At 40.4% G+C, this 19,769-nt stretch overlaps 1 protein-coding gene across 1 annotated transcript; it reads left to right on the forward strand.

Moving 5' to 3' along the window:
- The first annotated feature begins 2,645 nt into the window (after positions 1–2,645).
- LOC134215173 (phenoloxidase 8-like) lies at positions 2,646–14,494 on the forward strand. Its single transcript, XM_062694414.1, has 6 exons — positions 2,646–3,204; positions 3,269–3,724; positions 13,073–13,366; positions 13,429–13,762; positions 13,819–14,080; positions 14,145–14,494. Exons 1-6 carry the CDS (start codon positions 2,680–2,682, stop codon positions 14,344–14,346), a joined length of 2,073 nt encoding a protein of 690 aa, XP_062550398.1. The 5' UTR covers positions 2,646–2,679; the 3' UTR covers positions 14,347–14,494.
- Positions 14,495–19,769: the final 5,275 nt, after the last annotated feature.

The following is a 19,769-nucleotide window of genomic DNA, read 5'->3' on the forward strand; positions in this document are numbered from 1 at the left end:
TTCTCGCATTTAGCCAAGACACCAATCTTTTTGGTTCAGTACACCATTTTCTTTATGACTTCTAAAGTTTAGTGAAAATCAAGTGAGCAACTAAGTGAAATTAACTGTTACAAAAATCGCTTCGTTTCACTTAGTTTAATATCCGATGTACAATTTAAAAATTGACACCAACAGAATATGTACCTTTAAACGACAAACGATTTCGTAGAATTCTCCCCTTGAAGAAGACTCGAAATAGAGTCAAAACGTCGGGAAAAATCTAAAACATTCGTTTTGATTATCCAAGACTGCAACGCCGTTAGAAGCAGCTCCGATAAGCCATGTTACCATTTTGCATTCGTATATCATGAGGCTAGCACGATGATACTTTTATGCCCAGGGGAGGCAATTTCAAATCCGAAAATGGCCTAGACCGGCACCGGGAATCGAACCCAGCCACCCTCAGCATGGTCTTGCTTTGTAGCCGCGCGTCTTACCGCTCACTTCTACCTTGATGAGAATACTGTCCGAATAGGTGAATACAGAATGTAAAACCTGTTTTAGTTCTTTCTCAAAAAGCTCCGTCATTTTTTTTTATCCGTGCATTTTTCCATATAAACGCAATACATCTAAACAACGATTTAAATAACCATTAAATCACCGCTAACGATAATCTCTAAATCCAACAACCCGCAAAATCAATTGAAAATCAATCCATAATCAATCAACCCCAAATCCAAGAAATGAAGTTTATTGTCACCGAGGGATCACTTACGAACTCGATTATCATTAGCTTCCACACTCCCTAATTGAGATCAATGGAAAACATCGGTTCCCTCTATCCAAACATCTTCGCCTCTCTCCCCCACTGATTTTCACTTTGATTTATTCTTCCTCGGGTATAAACATTCACATGCTTTTTATTGCATCCCATAAAAAATCTCGAACCACCCACCTCCTCAAATTGTGGTTTTTACCCCTGTAGAAGCAGAACACCATCATCGTTAACAATATACCAGCCCCTCGAACTCGCAGAGAATTCACCCTCGTCGGAACAGCAGTTTAGGAAAAAAATGACTTTCTAAATGTTTCTCTAACCACGATGTCGATGCGATGTAGAGCAGCTACGCATCTTCAACACATGTCTAGAGGGGGCAATTCCGTAGACTGCCGCTCGACGTTCAAGGAAAGTGGGTACACCGCCAATTGTGCGATACAAATAACGAAAACGCAAGGGTAGCCGAATCCTAACCACATCACCACCGTCGTCTGACTGTTATTTGTTTTTCTCGGGGGGTAGACGTGTCCTTCCTCGTACATATCAACATCTACTGGTAGCAATGCCATCTCGCGTGCCCATCGTTTTTTGATGATGCCCACTTCCAGCTGTAACTAACCGAGCAGCGGCACTTGATGAGGTGTGGGTTCATTTGATTATGGGATTCCTAGCAAATTGGCACTTGGTTCGGTCGTCGACCGACGTATGACCGTAGGCTATCCCTTTTTATGGTGAAAGGTAGTTAAACGAATTAATTTGTATAAGTGGATCTCAGCGGGAAGGTTATCGCTAGAGCATTTGTTTATTTACTGTGAAATCTTTTAACTCTTGATAATTATGCAAACTTGTTGATCCCAACTTTATTAAGTACCTTTTCTTTGAAATAGATTTTGAATAAGATAAATAAAGGCAATCACTTATGTTGGGCAGAGGTAAAATCATGACATTACTTCCAAAAACTTTTCTCTTTTCTCCGACACTACCTACCTGGATATCTGGTTACCCCGAACGTTTAAAGTTGTTAGATCCGATTCCACCGCGTGCAGCCAGCGTGTTTTTGTTGAATTCCATTTGCGCTATTCTTTCTTTTGACATTCACGCTAAGTGATCAGTCCACTGAAAAATGCCGTTTTTTTAAGATTTACAATGTTTTCTTCTTCGTACACTTGACATAGTTCCGCACACATGCTGCTCCGCAAACATTTTTTTAGTTTTCTGCCGAGTATTGTATGCAGCACTTTTCACTCGAAAACACCGAAGGAAGATAGATATTGTCGTATATATCACTTTCCAGGATTCCTTCACGAAGTGGCTGGACTAGACTAGATATCGGTCCCTTTTGGTATATTAATGTTTCTGTACATTTGCGATCCAATAATGAGAGTAAATTAGCATAACTAATCTAATCCCCACCTATTCTGGTTGCAAATGTAAAAATCTAAAACAAAATTAAAAAGCGTAGAAGCATGTATCCTAGACACGCATTTGTATACTGACGCAGATGGTAAGCTGCTGGATCACTTTTAATAATGCGCGTAGTCAACTACTAACAGCAACAACACCAAAGTCAGAATCTTGCGAGAAATTTCAGAACATGGAATATTTTTTTTCAAATGGGCTCAAATGATTTTGACCTTGAGTTTTAAACGGCGATTGCGTTCTAAATTCATTTTTGGTCAACTGTTGTGGTCAACAAAACAACAATCACATATTTCTTTCTTCAATATTGAATGCTCAAATACGTTGTATGCAGACAAAACATTGTAACGATACGAGTAGGTACCTTTCAAAACCAGCAACCGCAAAACCACCAAATCAAACATCGTTCTCGTACACGCTATAAAAGCATTCAAAAACATTTATCAAAATATAGTGTTTAGTTGCCACTTATCACATCAACAGTTCATTTCAAACATCGAACAATGTCCAGCAGTTCGGACGTACTGGCCCTTCTGCAGCGTCCATTGGAGCCAACTTTCTACCCGAAGGACGATGGCAAAGTAGTGCTGGAAATTCCAGACGAGTATCTAACCGATCGGTACCGTCCAATTGGCGATGAGCTTCAGAAAAGATTTACCGATAATGTGGACATTAGGATTCCGGTCCGCAACGTTGGCACACCGGACATAGCGTTTGCGCAAGTGATCGATCGTAGAGCATCGTTTTCGTTGTTTATTGAAAAGCATCGTCAGATAGCAGCAAAGTTGATCGAGCTGTTCATTCAGCAGCCGGATGTTTCTTCGCTAATTGGCGTCGCGTCGTATTGCCGCGATCGGTTGAATGTGTTTCTGTTCCAATATGCCTTGGCTGTGGCAGTGCAGCACAGACCGGATACCAACAGTGTGAACCTGCCGTCAATTTTGGAGTTGTTTCCGGATCAGTTTGTCGATCCCGCAGTGTTTCCTAAACTGCGAGAGGAAGGGAAGGTTGTCAGTCAAGCGAATAGAGTGAGTGAGCTTAAACGGATTTAGTGACAAGTGTACTTTTATGATAAGAAATGTGGCTTTGCAGATGGTTATTGAGCTGCCGCAAAATTTCACAGCGTCTGATCGAGAGGATGAGCAGCGATTGGCATACTTCCGAGAGGATATCGGCGTCAACATGCATCACTGGCATTGGCATTTGGTATACCCAACGTCTGGTCCACGCGAAGTCATTGACAAAGATCGCCGAGGCGAACTGTTTTTCTACATGCACCAGCAGATTATCCATCGTTACAACGTGGAAAGGTTTTGCAATCGTTTGGGTAAAGTGAAGAGCATGCACAATTTCCGAGAGCCCATTCCGGAGGCTTACTTCCCGAAAATGGTAAGAAGCTCCAACAACCGCCCGTATGCATCACGACCAAAAAATTTCACCATCAAAGACATTGATCGTGACGTCGAGGGGTTGAAGTTCACAATCACCGAAATGGAGCAGTGGAGGGATCGGATATACGGCGCGATCGATGCCGGATTCATCGTTGATGTGAGTATAATGAAATTGTGTCTTCGGATAGCCTAGCCGGTCTCGCTTTCTCGTGCCATCGGATCACTATCAAGGACTTTTTTTTCACTATCCAACATTATTTTTGCATATTCGTTCCATCACATTCGTACGATTCCTTGTTGTGGATTCTTTTTTTACACGGGGGATGCGTTCCATGTAAAAAAAGTTTCCAGTTCAGAATTTGAAAATCCGTGTAAAAAAAGTTTAATGATTTCTCATCGAATCATGCAAAATGGAGCAACTTTGCAAAAATTTTGGATGAGATTTTTTTTTTGCATGGCCGTGTAAAAAATCCGTGTAAAAACAGAATCGGGTGTAATGGATTATTATCCTCTCAACGCTTAGGGCTGAAAGTCTCTCAAGTAAAGACAAAAAAAATCCTTACATTCTTAGTGTGCGTGCAAGTTTCAGTGACTCAAACGTTCAAATAGTCAGTAAGAGAGCATCCGTGAATTACGTAACGGATGAGGGGGGTTGCCTGAAGTATGACAATCCATGCAAATGTTTTAGATGATTCATACCAAAAGTGTAACATACGGGGGAGGGGGTTGAAAATGGCCAATTTTAGCGTCACGTAATTAATGTATCTTCCCTAATGGTGCGGTCACTTCCTTACAGTCAGTTAGCAAGGTTGATGGACTATTCGTAAGTGACTTTTACTGTCTGAAGACCATGTTTACAACAGGAATATAAGTTGATTTGATAGGCACCGTTGAATCTGAACTTTTTTTTTATTCTAGACCGGGTGTGACACTGCGACCAGTTATTAAATCTATTGTAGTATTCCCCGGATACGAATTTGCCAATTTTTATTCTTTCTGCATTTCTGATTTCTGATTTCAATTACCGAATTTCTGTCTGGGTCATGCCTCTCTTTACATATGCAATACTGTGGGGCTATTTGAGCGAATATTGTTCGGTCCAATGTCGTTAGCATTATTATTTTTAAAAAGAACATTACGCGATCATTCTTCGCAGCTTTATTTTTCTTCTTTTCTATTTCAACAATTCACATCCCTCACATACCACAATCTTTTTTGCCTTTCTCGTATACTAAGTATACGTAAAGGCTATATGATCGCTCCAAAAACAAACTTTTTATAGAAGGCCCGGAGACCCATAGACCGATCGACTCAGCTCGACGAATTGAGGTGATGTTTGTGTGTATGTGTGTGTGAATGTCAGTGCGCACCCACCCAAAAAAAAAAGTGTCACTCATTTTTCAGGCACTTATCCTTAACCGATTTACTCGCAACAAGTTGTAGTCAACGCAGAATACTCTCCCATTGTTTCCTATTGAAATTCGGCCAGATCTGACTATGGGCTCAAAAGTAATGACCAAAATACTATTTTTATAATGCACGAGAAAGGCACCATCACCGCTAGGTGGTCTTCAGGGTTTTTATTGTTTCTTTTATCTCCTATTTTCTTTTTTTCTCACTATTTAATTCTAACGGAATTTCTATTCAATTTCCACCTTTTTTGCCTATAGCAGCGGTTCTCAACCTTTTTCTTGAGAGGTACCCCTTCGAACTTTTGCATTAATTGAGGTACCCCTTCTTGAAAGTAGACTTCCAAGCCTTTTGGCACTTTTAAAGAAGACTTTCGAGCCTATTGTACGGACCTTCTGAATCTCTCGAAAGTAGGCTTCCGCGCCTCTTGTTGAGAGGCTTTACATATTGAAATAACGCTTCAAAGCCTACGCTTCCGAGCCTTTTGAAGGTAGAATTCCAAGCTTCTTGAAAAGAGGGTTCCGATCCTCTCGATAAGAGCTATCCGAGCCTTTTGAAACGAACCTTTCGAGCCTTTTTTTTTCAAAAAAACCTTCCGAATCTTTTGAAAGGAATCTTTTGATCTTTTTGGAAGAAGGCTTCCGAGCTTCTTGAAAGGAGTTTCCGAGCCTTTTTAAAGAAGGCCTCCAAGCCTCTCGAAAGGAGGCTTCCAGGCCTCTTGAAAGGAGGCTTCCAGGCCTCTTGAAAGGAGGCTTCCAGGCCTCTTGAAAGGAGGCTTCCAGGCCTCTTGAAAACAGGCTTCCAGGCCTCTTGAAAACAGGCTTCCAGGCCTCTTGAAAACAGGCTTCCAGGCCTCTTGAAAACAGGCTTCCAGGCCTCTTGAAAACAGGCTTCCAGGCCTCTTGAAAACAGGCTTCCAGGCCTCTTGAAAACAGGCTTCCAGGCCTCTTGAAAACAGGCTTCCAGGCCTCTTGAAAACAGGCTTCCAGGCCTCTTGAAAACAGGCTTCCAGGCCTCTTGAAAACAGGCTTCCAGGCCTCTTGAAAGGAGGCTTCCAGGCCTCTTGAAAGGAGGCTTCCAGGCCTCTTGAAAACAGGCTTCCAGGCCTCTTGAAAGGAGGCTTCCAGGCCTCTTGAAAGGAGGCTTCCAGGCCTCTTGAAAGGAGGCTTCCAGGCCTCTTGAAAGGAGGCTTCCAGGCCTCTTGAAAGGAGGCTTCCAGGCCTCTTGAAAGGAGGCTTCCAGGCCTCTTGAAAGGAGGCTTCCAGGCCTCTTGAAAGGAGGCTTCCAGGCCTCTTGAAAGGAGGCTTCCAGGCCTCTTGAAAGGATGCTTCCAGGCCTCTTGAAAGGAGGCTTCCAGGCCTCTTGAAAGGAGGCTTCCAGGCCTCTTGAAAGGAGGCTTCCAGGCCTCTTGAAAGGAGGCTTCCAGGCCCTTGAAAGGAGGCTTCCAGGCCTCTTGAAAGGAGGCTTCCAGGCCTCTTGAAAGGAGGCTTCCAGGCCTCTTGAAAGGAGGCTTCCAGGCCTCTTGAAAGGATGCTTCCAGGCCTCTTGAAAGGAGGCTTCCAGGCCTCTTGAAAGGAGGCTTCCAGGCCTCTTGAAAGGAGGCTTCCAGGCCTCTTGAAAGGAGGCTTCCAGGCCTCTTGAAAGGAGGCTTCCAGGCCTCTTGAAAGGAGGCTTCCAGGCCTCTTGAAAGGAGGCTTCCAGGCCTCTTGAAAGGAGGCTTCCAGTCTCTTGAAAGGAGGCTTCCAGGCCTCTTGAAAGGAGGCTTCCAGGCCTCTTGAAAGGAGGCTTCCAGGCCTCTTGAAAGGAGGCTTCCAGGCCTCTTGAAAGGAGGCTTCCAGGCCTCTTGAAAGGAGGCTTCCAGGCCTCTTGAAAGGAGGCTTCCAGGCCTCTTGAAAGGAGGCTTCCAGGCCTCTTGAAAGGAGGCTTCCAGGCCTCTTGAAAGGAGGCTTCCAGGCCTCTTGAAAGGAGGCTTCCAGGCCTCTTGAAAGGAGGCTTCCAGGCCTCTTGAAAGGAGGCTTCCAGGCCTCTTGAAAGGAGGCTTCCAGGCCTCTTGAAAGGAGGCTTCCAGGCCTCTTGAAAGGAGGCTTCCAGGCCTCTTGAAAGGAGGCTTCCAGGCCTCTTGAAAGGAGGCTTCCAGGCCTCTTGAAAGGAGGCTTCCAGGCCTCTTGAAAGGAGGCTTCCAGGCCTCTTGAAAGGAGGCTTCAGACCTCTTGTAAGGAGGCTTCCAGGCCTCTTGAAAGGAGGCGTCCAGGCACGTGGAAAGGAGGCTTCCAGGCCTCTTGAAAGGAGGCTTCCAGGCCTCTTGAAAGGAGGCTTTCAGGCCTCTTGAAAGGAGGCTTCCAGGCCTCTTGAAAGGAGGCCTTCAGGCCTCTTGAAAGGAGGCTTCCAGGCCTCTTGAAAGGAGGCTTCCAGGCCTCTTGAAAGGAGGCTTCCAGGCCTCTTGAAAGGAGGCCTCCAGGCCTCTTGAAAGGAGGCTTCCAGGCCTCTTGAAAGGAGGCTTCCAGGCCTCTTAAAAGGAGGCTTCCAGGCCTCTTGAAAGGAGGCTTCCAGGGCCTCTTGAAAGGAGGCTTCCCAGCCTCTTGAAAGGAGGCTTCCAGACCTCTTGAGAGGAGGCTTCCAGGCCTCGTGAAAGCGGGCTTCCAGGCCTCTTGAAAGGAGGCTTCCAGGCCTCTTGAAAGGAGGCTTCCAGGCCTCTTGAAAGGAGGCTTCCAGGCCTCTTGAAAGGAGGCTTCCAGGCCTCTTGGAAAGGAGGCTTCCAGGCCTCTTGAAAGGAGGCTTCCAGGCCTCTTGAAAGGAGGCTTCCAGGCCCTCTTGAAAGGAGGCTTCCAGGCCTCTTGAAAGGAGGCTTCCAGGCCTCTTGAAAGGAGGCTTCCAGGCCTCTTGAAAGGAGGCTTCCAGGCCTCTTGAAAGGAGGCTTCCAGGCCTCTTGAAAGGAGGCTTCCAGGCCTCTTGAAAGGAGGCTTCCAGGCCTCTTGAAAGGAGGCTTCCAGGCCTCTTGAAAGGAGGCTTCCAGGCCTGTTGAAAGAAGGCTTCCAGGCCTCTTGAAAGGAGGCTTCCAGGCCTCTTGAAAAGGAGGCTTCCAGGCCTCTTGAGAGGAGGCTTTCAGGCCTCTTGAAAGGAGGCTTCCAGGCCTCTTGAAAGGAGGCTTCCAGGCCTCTTGAAAGGAGGCTTCCAGGCCTCTTGAAAGGAGGCTTCCAGGCCTCTTGAAAGGAGGCTTCCAGGCCTCTTGGAAAGGAGGCTTCCAGGCCTCTTGAAAGGAGGCTTCCAGGCCTCTTGAAAGGAGGCTTCCAGGCCTCTTGAAAGGAGGCTTCCAGGCCTCTTGAAAGGAGGCTTCCAGGCCTCTTGAAAGGAGGCTTCCAGGCCTCTTGAAAGGAGGCTTCCAGGCCTCTTGAAAGGAGGCTTCCAGGCCTCTTGAAAGGAGGCTTCCAGGCCTCTTGAAAGGAGGCTTCCAGGCCTCTTGAAAGGAGGCTTCCAGGCCTCTTGAAAGGAGGCTTCCAGGCCTCTTGAAAGGAGGCTTCCAGGCCTCTTGAAAGGAGGCTTCCAGGCCTCTTGAAAGGAGGCTTCCTGGCCTCTTGAAAGGAGGCTTCCAGGCCTCTTGAAAGGAGGCTTCCAGGCCTCTTGAAAGGAGGCTTCCAGGCCTCTTGAAAGGAGGCTTCCAGGCCTCTTGAAAACAGGCTTCCAGGCATCTTGAAAGGAGGCTTCCAGGCCTCTTGAAAGGAGGCTTCCAGACTTCTTGAAAGCAGGCTCCCAGGCCTCTTGAAAGGAGGCTTCCAAGCTTCCGATTCTTTTGAAAAAAGGCTTCTGAACAACCTGAATGGAGTCCTTCGAGCCTCTTGTAAGGAGGTCTTCGAGCTGCTTGGAAGAAATCTATGCTGGTTGTGGAGGGCAGCATTCTATTGGATTTACTAATCGCCATGCCTATTATGTAGGGGGAATTACGGCTTTGACAGGTTTTGTTACATTATTGTCAGGGGTTTTTTTATGACTGATGATGCTCAAATTTGGTCTATACATTCTTTGCATATTAAAGAATATTGTGGGTTAATTTCATAAAATTTTGTTGACAAAAACCCCCCTGACAATAATAGAACAAAACCTGCCAAAGCCGTCTTTTCCCCTACAAAACAAAGTATTGAAATAAAAAATACACAATTTTCAAAACTTTATCAATAAATTTTGATTGGAATCGTAATTCATCCGCCATTACGAATTTTTGTTCGAGGTACCCCCTAGGGCCGTCGAAGGTACCCCCAGGGGTACATGTACCCCAGGTTGAGAACCGCTGGCTTAGTCTATCGAGTCTATAAGGGTCAGACAGACAGAAATACATTTTTATGTATATATACTAAGGCTGATACAAATATTTAAAAACTATTTTGTCTGCCCCTCCCCTCAGTTTTTTTTGCCAAAACATAATATTCAGAGGGGGAGCAACATTCAGAACATTCTTTAACAAATCTGAGGAGTATTTAGATTTTTTTTATTTAAATATTAATTTTATATTGATTTTCTGAATTTTCTGATTTTCTGAATTTCTGATTTCTGATTTCTGATTTCTGACTTTCTGACTTTCTGACTTTCTGACTTTCTGACTTTCTGACTTTCTGACTTTCTGACTTTCTGACTTTCTGACTTTCTGACTTTCTGACTTTCTGACTTTCTGACTTTCTGACTTTCTGACTTTCTGACTTTCTGACTTTCTGACTTTCTGACTTTCTGACTTTCTGACTTTCTGACTTTCTGACTTTCTGACTTTCTGACTTTCTGACTTTCTGACTTTCTGACTTTCTGACTTTCTGATTTTCTGATTTTCTGATTTCTGATTTCTGATTTCTGATTTCTGATTTCTGATTTCTGATTTCTGATTTCTGATTTCTGATTTCTGATTTCTGATTTCTGATTTCTGATTTCTGATTTCTGATTTCTGATTTCTGATTTCTGATTTCTGATTTCTGATTTCCGATTTCTGATTTCTGATTTCTGATTTCGATTTCGATTTCTGATTTCTGATTTCTGATTTCTGATTTCTGATTTCTGATTTCTGATTTCTGATTTCTGATTTCTGATTTCTGATTTCTGATTTCTGTTTTCTGACTTTTGATTTCTAATTTCTGACTTTTGATTCCTTTTTCTGATTTATAATTTCTGATTTCTGACTTTCGACTTCTGACTTTTGATTTATGATTCCTGATTTTTTTCTTGATTTCTGATTTCTGATTTCTGATTTCTGATTTCTGATTTCTGATTTCTGATTTCTGATTTCTGATTTCTGATTTCTGATTTCTGATTTCTGATTTCTGATTTTTCTGATTTCTGATTTCTGATTTCTGATTTCTGATTTCTGATTTCTGATTTCTGATTTCTGATTTCTGATTTCTGATTTCTGATTTCTGATTTCTGATTTCTGATTTCTGATTTGATTTCTGATTTCTGATTTCTGATTTCTGATTTCTGATTTCTGATTTCTGATTTCTGATTTCTGATTTCTGATTTCTGATTTCTGATTTCTGATTTCTGATTTCTGATTTCTGATTTCTGATTTCTGATTTCTGATTTCTGATTTCTGATTTCTGATTTCTGATTTCTGATTTCTGATTTCTGATTTCTGATTTCTGATTTCTGATTTCTGATTTCTGATTTCTGATTTCTGATTTCTGATTTCTGATTTCTGATTTCTGATTTCTGATTTCTGATTTCTGATTTCTGATTTCTGATTTCTGATTTCTGATTTCTGATTTCTGATTTCTGATTTCTGATTTCTGATTTCTGATTTCTGATTTCTGATTTCTGATTTCTGATTTCTGATTTCTGATTTCTGATTTCTGATTTCTGATTTCTGATTTCTGATTTCTGATTTCTGATTTCTGATTTCTGATTTCTGATTTCTGATTTCTGATTTCTGATTTCTGATTTCTGATTTCTGATTTCTGATTTCTGATTTCTGATTTCTGATTTCTGATTTCTGAAGTCTGATTTCTGATTTCTGATTTCTGATTTCTGATTTCTGATTTCTGATTTCTGATTTCTGATTTCTGATTTCTGATTTCTGATTTCTGATTTCTGATTTCTGATTTCTGATTTCTGATTTCTGATTTCTGATTTCTGATTTCTGATTTCTGATTTCTGATTTCTGATTTCTGATTTCTGATTTCTGATTTCTGATTTCTGATTTCTGATTTCTGATTTCTGATTTCTGATTTCTGATATCTGATTTCTGATTTCTGATTTCTGATTTCTGATTTCTGATTTCTGATTTCTGATTTCTGATTTCTGATTTCTGATTTCTGATGATTTCTGATTTCTGATTTCTGATTTCTGATTTCTGATTTCTGATTTCTGATTTCTGATTTCTGATTTCTGATTTCTGATTTCTGATTTCTGATTTCTGATTTCTGATTTCTGATTTCTGATTTCTGATTTCTGATTTCTGATTTCTGATTTCTGATTTGATTTCTGATTTCTGATTTCTGATTTCTGATTTCTGATTTCTGATTTCTGATTTCTGATTTCTGATTTCTGATTTCTGATTTCTGATTTCTGATTTCTGATTTCTGATTTCTGATTTCTGATTTCTGATTTCTGATTTCTGATTTCTGATTTCTGATTTCTGATTTCTGATTTCTGATTTCTGATTTCTGATTTCTGATTTCTGATTTCTGATTTCGATTTCTGATTTCTGATTTCTGATTTCTGATTTCTGATTTCGATTTCTGATTTCTGATTTCTGATTTCTGATTTCTGATTTCTGATTTTTTGGTTTTCTTGTTTCTTTATTGTTTCTTCTATTAATACTTTTTCGTTTTTGCTTATTTCTTTTTTGATTTTCTCCATTGTTTTAGTGTATGTTCTTCTATTTCTCCACATTTTTTACTTCTTTTCCTCAAGAAGGGAAACTTTTATTTTACTACTTTTATACTTTTCTCTACTCTGTCCATTTATTCTTTCTTTTATTTTGTTATTTTTCACGATTTTCTCTCCTTATTTCTTTCTTCTTTTTGATTCCACCTTTTTCCTCCCAATTTAACATTTCTTCCAACTCATTTATTTTTTTTGTTTTCCTGTTTTTCTTGCTTCTCTTTCCTCCTAATTATTTTCTTTTATGTTTCCATCTTCTTTCGAGCTTCTCCTTTCCAACCTTTTTTTATCTTCTTTTCTTCTTCTTCCTTCTATTTTTTCTGTCTACTTTTTTTTTTATTAATTTTTTTCTTTTTTTATACTCATCCTAACTTTTTCTTTCTCTCTTTTTTCTCAATTCTTTTTTTTCTCCTTTTTGCCTTTCTCGTACAACAAAGTTGTACCGAAAGGCTATATGATCACTCCAAAAACGAAGACCAGAGTGTTATATATCAATCGAAACAGCTGGACGAACTGAGGTGATGTCTGTATGTGCGTGTACAAATTTTGTAGACACACTTTTTGGAACTTAGCATTATCCGATTTACTTGCAACAGGTTCCATTCGACGGAATCCTATTGTTTGCTATTGAAAGTTGGCCAGATTGGACTATGGGATCAGAAGCTTTGGCCGAAATATCATTTTAAGCCCAAAACACTTCCTTTTCGTTCCTCTTCATTTTTCCCATTTTTTTTCCTTTTATTCATTTTTCTTCTTTCTTCTTTTCTCTTTTTTCTTTCTTGTCGTTTTTTCCTTCTTTCTGTTTTTTTCTCATTTTTTGTTTTTTTCTTCCTTCCTCACTTTTCTTTCTACAACATGCACTAATGTTTAATTTAATTCAAATTTACGAAAGAATGCATGAACTTGCGACTCTCCCAAAATTGAATTGTTTACCCCGTTTGATTTATTGCTGATGTCGATTGTACATTTTTCTCATCTAATTTATATCGATTTCTTCAATTGTTGCCGAAGGTTTGGTAGAATCTTCCAAAATCTCGTCGAAATATTTACCGAGATATATTTGAAAACATTGCCGACCGTTAGATGTTCGAATTTTGTAATACATTGCAATTTAAGTAGGTAGAATGGAAATAATTTATCAAGTACATTTAAAAAATCGATGTGACAGAATTATGCTGAATGTATGTCATACCTTTATTGTTTTATACTATCATTTTTATGTATTTCATTATAATTACAGGCAAGTGGCAAAAGAATCCCACTGGATGCGAAAACAGGAATCGACATACTTTCCAACATCATTGAAGCATCGGACCTATCGCTCAATCCGAAACTTTATGGTAATTTACACATCTCGGGTCACATCGCTCTTGCCTACTGCCACGATCCCGAAAATCGCTACCTTGAAGACTACGGCATCATGGGAGATGTGGCCACGGCTCAACGAGATCCAACCTTCTACAAGTGGCACTCCTTCATTGACGATGTCCTTGTCCGCCACAAGGACACCTTTGACCCATACACTTCCAAGGATGTAAGTCGTTTCAAAATAAGTCAAACCCAAAAGCAGAATAACTTTTTGCAGTACCATTTCAGCTTTCCTTTCCAGGAGTTACCATTTCCAGTCTAAGTGTAACACTGAATCGACCGAAAGCACCACAAAACATACTTCTGACCTATTGGCAACGAGCACAAGTTGATTTGGCATCCGGGTTGGACTTCGGACCTGACGGAAACGTGTTCGCTTCCTTCACTCATCTACAGCACGCTCCCTTCGTGTACAACTTTGAAGTACAGAACGCGAACAGCTCCCCAGTTCGTGGAAACGCTCGCATCTTCATTGCCCCCAAAACGGACGATCGTAATACGCCTCTGAAGTATAGCGAGTGGAGGGGTTACGTTCTGGAATTGGATAAATTCGTTCTAACTTGTTAGTGATTTATTTCGAAGTTCATTTCCGAGCACCTCACCAGTTAATTCTTTTAGTAAATCCAGGATCCAATCGAATCACTCGTAGGTCGGATCAATCGAGCGTGACTGTCGCCTTCGATCGCACCTTCCGTCAAATCAAATCAGACAAAGATCTTCCGAATAAGGCCGATCTGGAGAGATTCCGTTTCTGCGGCTGTGGCTGGCCCGACCACATGTTACTTCCCAAAGGGACACCGGACGGTATGCGTTTCGATTTGTTCGTCATGATTTCCAACTATGCCGATGAGGATATTGGGCAGAATATTGATGCGGCAGAGTAAGACACTGTCGAACTTTTTATGATTTTTTACATATTTTAATTGTCAACCATCCACTTTCAGTCCAGCACTTTGTGACGATTCGCACTCTTTCTGCGGCTTGCGTGATCAGAAATACCCGGATGGCCGATCCATGGGATTCCCGTTCGATCGAAAATCGCCCAGCACGGTTCAAACGGTTCAGGACTACGTTGCCCCGTACCCGAACATGCGGACTACTGACATCACAATCAAATTTACCAATACGGTCATTGCGAGAACGTGAACCAAGCGAGCTTTGATGCAGTAATTAAGCTTTTTCTGTCATGTTCATTAATTAGCTACTCGGAGAGAAAGAAACTGCACTTATTTCTGATGCTTTGAATAAAATCTTATATTTGCTCCCTTTGGCATTAGAGCGTCATCAAAGAGAATGCATTTTCTTCATTATCTGCTATTTCTTTCGCATTACGTTCAAGACTGGTTAATAGGATGGAAACTGATTCCCTTGGGTGCATCGTTTGCAGAACCTTGTTAGTAGAGATGGAACCACCAGGAAGACAAGGTAATGCACATTGTCTTCGTTGATTAAAGGAAGGTAGCTCAATTCACTTTTATGTGTCACCTTTAGTGAATGGAATCTAAATGATCTTCATAAACTATCACCCTAAAGTGCTATTTTGGCCTTGGTGGTGCGATTTTTTCAATATATTTTATAATGAACAAGAAAGGAACACCATCATGCTGAATAACATCTCTAAAACTTGCAGCCTTCGTCTCATTATCCTTTTCCGTTAGTTTGTTATTGCTACTCATCCAACCAAATATAAATTCACTTCCACACTTCAACAGCTAAAAGCTGCTGGTCCCTCAAGAGAAAGGATTTACCGGAAAGTGTTATTATTTTATTAGGATTTTATTTCTTCCAAACTCCAAGCAACAACCACAAGCGGCCCGCGTGATGCAGCCCGTAAATTGGACTTTGAAACTCAATTATGCTCCCGAAACGCCCCTTCATGTAGCCGATGCTTAGGCCGGGTCGCGACTTACAATCAGCGAAAAATGCGCGTCCTAAATGGAACGTAAAAAAACGAATCCCTGGGAAACTCGCCTTCCACTAGCCACCAGCCAGCTCACTTAAATACAGCGATGCCTTGAGCAACGGGATTAGGGTGAATGGCGAGCACTTTATTTCTTGGAATGATGATCCTACACTGTGGATGGTGGTGGAATAATGATTGGCTTGCGAAGGGGTTGCGTACGCGGGGATGATTCCAAGTGGAAAAACTCTTTTCATGGCATAATTGAATTCCATTCTGCGATTATTTTATAGACCCAACTAATACCATTCGGATGATGGGATGTTGAGTGAGCCATTGTTGTGAGAAATGATTTTCCTTTATTAGCGTCGCATTGCTGATAGTTGTCTCATTAAATTATTTTGTATTTTGGTTTTTAATATTCAACATGTTTCGTTTCAATTCAATCTTATACATTTTTTAGTAACCTGGTATCCGTGATGTAAAGACAAATATGTGGGAAAAACTTTTCGGATGACTTCCGATTCAATTACAATGTTTTATTTTTTTTTCGGTACTCGATAGAATAGAGATTGGCCTTACATCGTCTGTTAAAATTTCTCCGGACTTGCTGAGGCTAATAAGGATATTTCAACGTACGTCACTCGTGCTGCTCGCATGAATCTCATCAACTAACAACATCCGGGGTATCAAAACCAACAGTTTTCAGGACGCGCCCATCCAGGCGTAGCGTACGTATTAGTGACTTACGGTTGGATCATGCCCAACGCAGGACGACGAGGCTTTTCACCGTTTTTGCTTGACTGGCAGGAAGTATCCTTTTTCGCTCAATTACGATTCACCGAGTTGCTTCACTCGTACCAACAACTACCGAATTTATTCGACACAGAACGCCAGAGTGGTGGTACCGCGTTCACAGCTTCTTGTAACTGGAGAAATATGGGCTCAATTGCTGTATGAATTTCACTGGGCGAAGATAAATAAAAAAGGATTAATTTATAATTAAACGATGATAATTTGGTACCGTTGCCGGGGAAAGCCAAGGGGTGGTAATTTCTCCTTAAGAGCCAGGGATTAGACTGGTATCGAGAGCGTGTGCGGTTCAATGTGAACATAAAGCAAGGGCCATTCAGTTTTCTTAAGACGTTGATGGCAGGAAATAAGTTGCTTGGTTGCGGTATGATTAGGTGCAGTAAATCTTGCGATGATTTGTGGTCGATACGTTCTCTGTTCATTATATGTATGGACAGGGGTTGATATCTAACGGGGGCTCATACGCACTAACGCTACTTTTGAAGGATTTTTTTATACAATTTGCTTGTTTAAAACTGACGGTCTTTCATTTCTTTGATCCATGATTCTAAACTAACACCACGCTAGTGGAATTTGAGTTTCGCGGTATGACGAAAAGATGTGTGTATCAAGTTGCAATATATGATAATATGACTTCAACTTTTTCTCGGTTAATATTGGTTTTATTCGACTTGAGTATCATAGTGACACCTTCACATGGTGTGTTGCGGAGTAAAATTCTCCACTGTCATATACCCAGCTTGAGGCAAATCATGAACAAACGAATCTTTCACTCAGCTTTCAAATCCGTGCAACTTTTGGGTGTGTCACCAAAGATCCTCGCATATAGGATACGCTTGACAGATTTCCTGTGTGAAATTGTATTCGTGTGATTAGCAGCGTCAGTCGTCTAAGCGCATTTGCATACTGCAGATTGTGGCTTTGATTCCCGCCCTAGTAGGCAGTATTTTTTTTTGTAAAACAAAAAATCTTCACTGGTCCACTGAGTGTGATGTGAATGTCCTGTCCGTTGTCTAATGCTAGGTGCACGCATAGAAACGTTCGTGAATTCGTGAACTAACAAGTTCACGATGTATTTTTAGTGACGGTTTTGGGAGCAACAGCCGCGTTTTCTGGAATGTTCCAGAAATCGTGACTATTTTTTTACGAATCCATGAATTAAGGCACGGTATATTTTTGCTGGTTCACGAGTTCAGGAACACTTGTTTGCGTGTGTTAAGATCAAACGCAATGCAAACGTTTCCTATGTGCGAGGGTCTTAAGTAGGTGGCCTCTCATTATGTACACAGAAACTCGTTTCGAAAATTACTGTTTCCTAGACTGTGTTTAAAACTACTATAAATATTCAATAAAATTAACCATGGTTTTAGAAAAATAGACAACTGTTACAGTTTAAAAGTATAACAGCATTCTGCAAGGTCTATGGTTGACATTTCACTGAGAGGAAGGCAAAGTCAAATTAATTTGCTAGTTACAAGTAGGCTGTGCTTCCCAACACAAGGTTTTATCTCCCACAAGTGTTCTGAAGATTTAAACAGTAGAAGCATAAGTACTAGAACGCTTGTGGCGCTGTAGTCATTAAAAGCATTCTGGCAAAATATGCTTCCAGAAGCATAACTTGGCCGTTTATTATGCATCATGCTGTAGTACATGTTTTGTTTCATCATCAACATTGGTTTGACACTTGTAGTACCGGTACTTTGGCTGCCAGATCAAAATGACCTACATGTTAGTCACGCGAACAGTAACGACATTAGCAATCTTAAGGACTGTTCAGTTTATAAAGAGGACACATTGTATTGTCGATGTTTTTAAACCATAAATCTTTTTAGAAATCTGTTTTGTTTCGTTGAATATATTAAGGTACACCGGGGCAAGTTGAAATGGTTTTTTCAAAGTTGAAATTCGAGGTGCTGTAAAAAAATCACCCTTTGATATTTTTTGATTCCGTTTGCGGTGTTTGCTAGTTCAGGCCAAAGATTATGCATAAAAAATAAGCGACCTTTACTAACTTTTTTATAAATATTTTGTATATTTGAATTATTTTTTTATATGCATCGTTTCAACTTGCCCCGCGTATCGGGGCAAGTTGAAATACTGCATTATATACAGACATAAACTAGTTTTGCCGTATTATTAACAAAATGTATGTACTCAGTGAGACTTAAGAAGCACAAGGTTGTAAAGGTAACTATAATACTGCCAGTATTCACATAATAGTCCCTTACATGGGACCTTACATTTTGACAATTTTGATTTGCTTTCAGAAATTAGCTTAAGATTGTCTCCTGTTTAAGAAAAACTGATAAAATAGTAGGTTTTGTTCTAGAAATTTGAAAACAAATCCCACCTTTGTTGTCTCATCTTGATATTTACTCGCATAAAAATTGCATTCCAGATTTTGATACATTGATTTTACACAAAAAATAAACTTAAGTATGGTCTATTTAATTGTCCCCAGCAATATATACAAATAAAGAATATTCTGTAAATTTTTTGGAAAAATTGCATTTTTTTTAATTTATTCGTTTTTTTGTATTTCTACATATAAAACAAGTTTGAAAAATTCAACGACAAATTACTCAAGGCGGAGAAAATGACATGTGACTCATATGCGAATAAGGGCAGTGTACAAAAAAGCCACAAGAATTTTCAGAGACCAAATTCTGGAGAACGCACTTTTCTGAAAATTTATCAAATTGATTTCCTACTACTAGTGACCACTCGGATTACTATTCAGGATGGTTCATTATTTGGTTCACTTGGATATTGTGCACTTGAATCATTCGGTCATAAATGCACATTAATTAATCAGCCAGCAGATCTCTCATAAACTCTTCGATTGGAGAAATAGGCAGCTGGGAAAGCGAAAGGTGGAGTTAACGAAATGTTTACATACTCTATGTTTTATTTTTCTGAGAGTCAGTGCTCAGTAGATTAGGAATCTCAAAACTGCATTTTAAACATGACCCCTTTTTATTCTAGTGGAAATTGTAGGAGGGTTGCATTCATGACGAAATGAGCGGAAATTTATTAATGTTATTTTCAGAGGTTTGCATGTATTTATAAATTTATGTTTTCTGAATGTATGTATTTACGGATCTTCATCATGGTCCTTCATCTGGAAAAAAAATTTCTTTTAATTGCGATGGTGACGTTTTGAATCGTTGTTTCAACTTGCCCCGCACCACGCATTTCTATTTGCCCCGATGAGTTAAACGTGCGGAGCAATATCAAACAACCAAAATACAAAAATTAACACGGGTCTTTCATCGATTTTTCATATTCAATATGCTTATTCAACATTGAATGATTATCTACCGTGAAAATTTTATGAAAAAACTCTTCCAAACATCGTTTAAGACCTGTTTCATTGGCACGTCAAATATTTGGTTTGGATTTTGCAAATGGCGAAAAATAAACAATAGCAGGAATTGGTTTTAAAAGCAGCAATCTTCCGGGCATGGCAGTCAGAAGATGCGTCTAGGGGAGTAGTTTGTTGAAAAAAATAATCAGAGCACTCAGTCATTTCCCATCTAAATTACAGCTACCGTTTCAACTTACCCCACATTTTAACTTGGCCCGGTGTACCTTAACTGACCTTCTAGACATAAAATCCAATCATCAACGAAACAATTCTAACTCGAAAATTTGCGATTTTCATAACAATCTCAATTTGTTGGATTTTCAACAGCTAAAACCGTTTATATTCCGTTTTCGGGCTGCCACAGGCTCTAATGTTTCTTGATATCGACAAATCAATGACAGTGTGTTTCTTTCTGATCTTTCTGATGATTTTGTTGATATCCCGATTTACATTTTGTATTAGCACTATCAATTTTGCTTATAAAAAAAA

This window comes from Armigeres subalbatus, chromosome 2 (assembly GCF_024139115.2).
Source record: "Armigeres subalbatus isolate Guangzhou_Male chromosome 2, GZ_Asu_2, whole genome shotgun sequence".
In the NCBI taxonomy this organism is placed as follows: Eukaryota; Metazoa; Arthropoda; class Insecta; order Diptera; family Culicidae; genus Armigeres; species Armigeres subalbatus.

Excerpts from the sequence above, each read along its gene's own strand:
- LOC134215173 (XM_062694414.1), top strand. The coding sequence starts at position 2,680 with ATGTCCAGCAGTTCGGACGTACTGGCCCTTCTGCAGCGTCCATTGGAG. Across the intron at positions 13,763-13,818 it reads GGATAAATTCGTTCTAACTT|TAAATCCAGGATCCAATCGA; the intron begins GTTAGTGATTTA and ends TAATTCTTTTAG. Across the intron at positions 14,081-14,144 it reads CAGAATATTGATGCGGCAGA|TCCAGCACTTTGTGACGATT; the intron begins GTAAGACACTGT and ends ATCCACTTTCAG.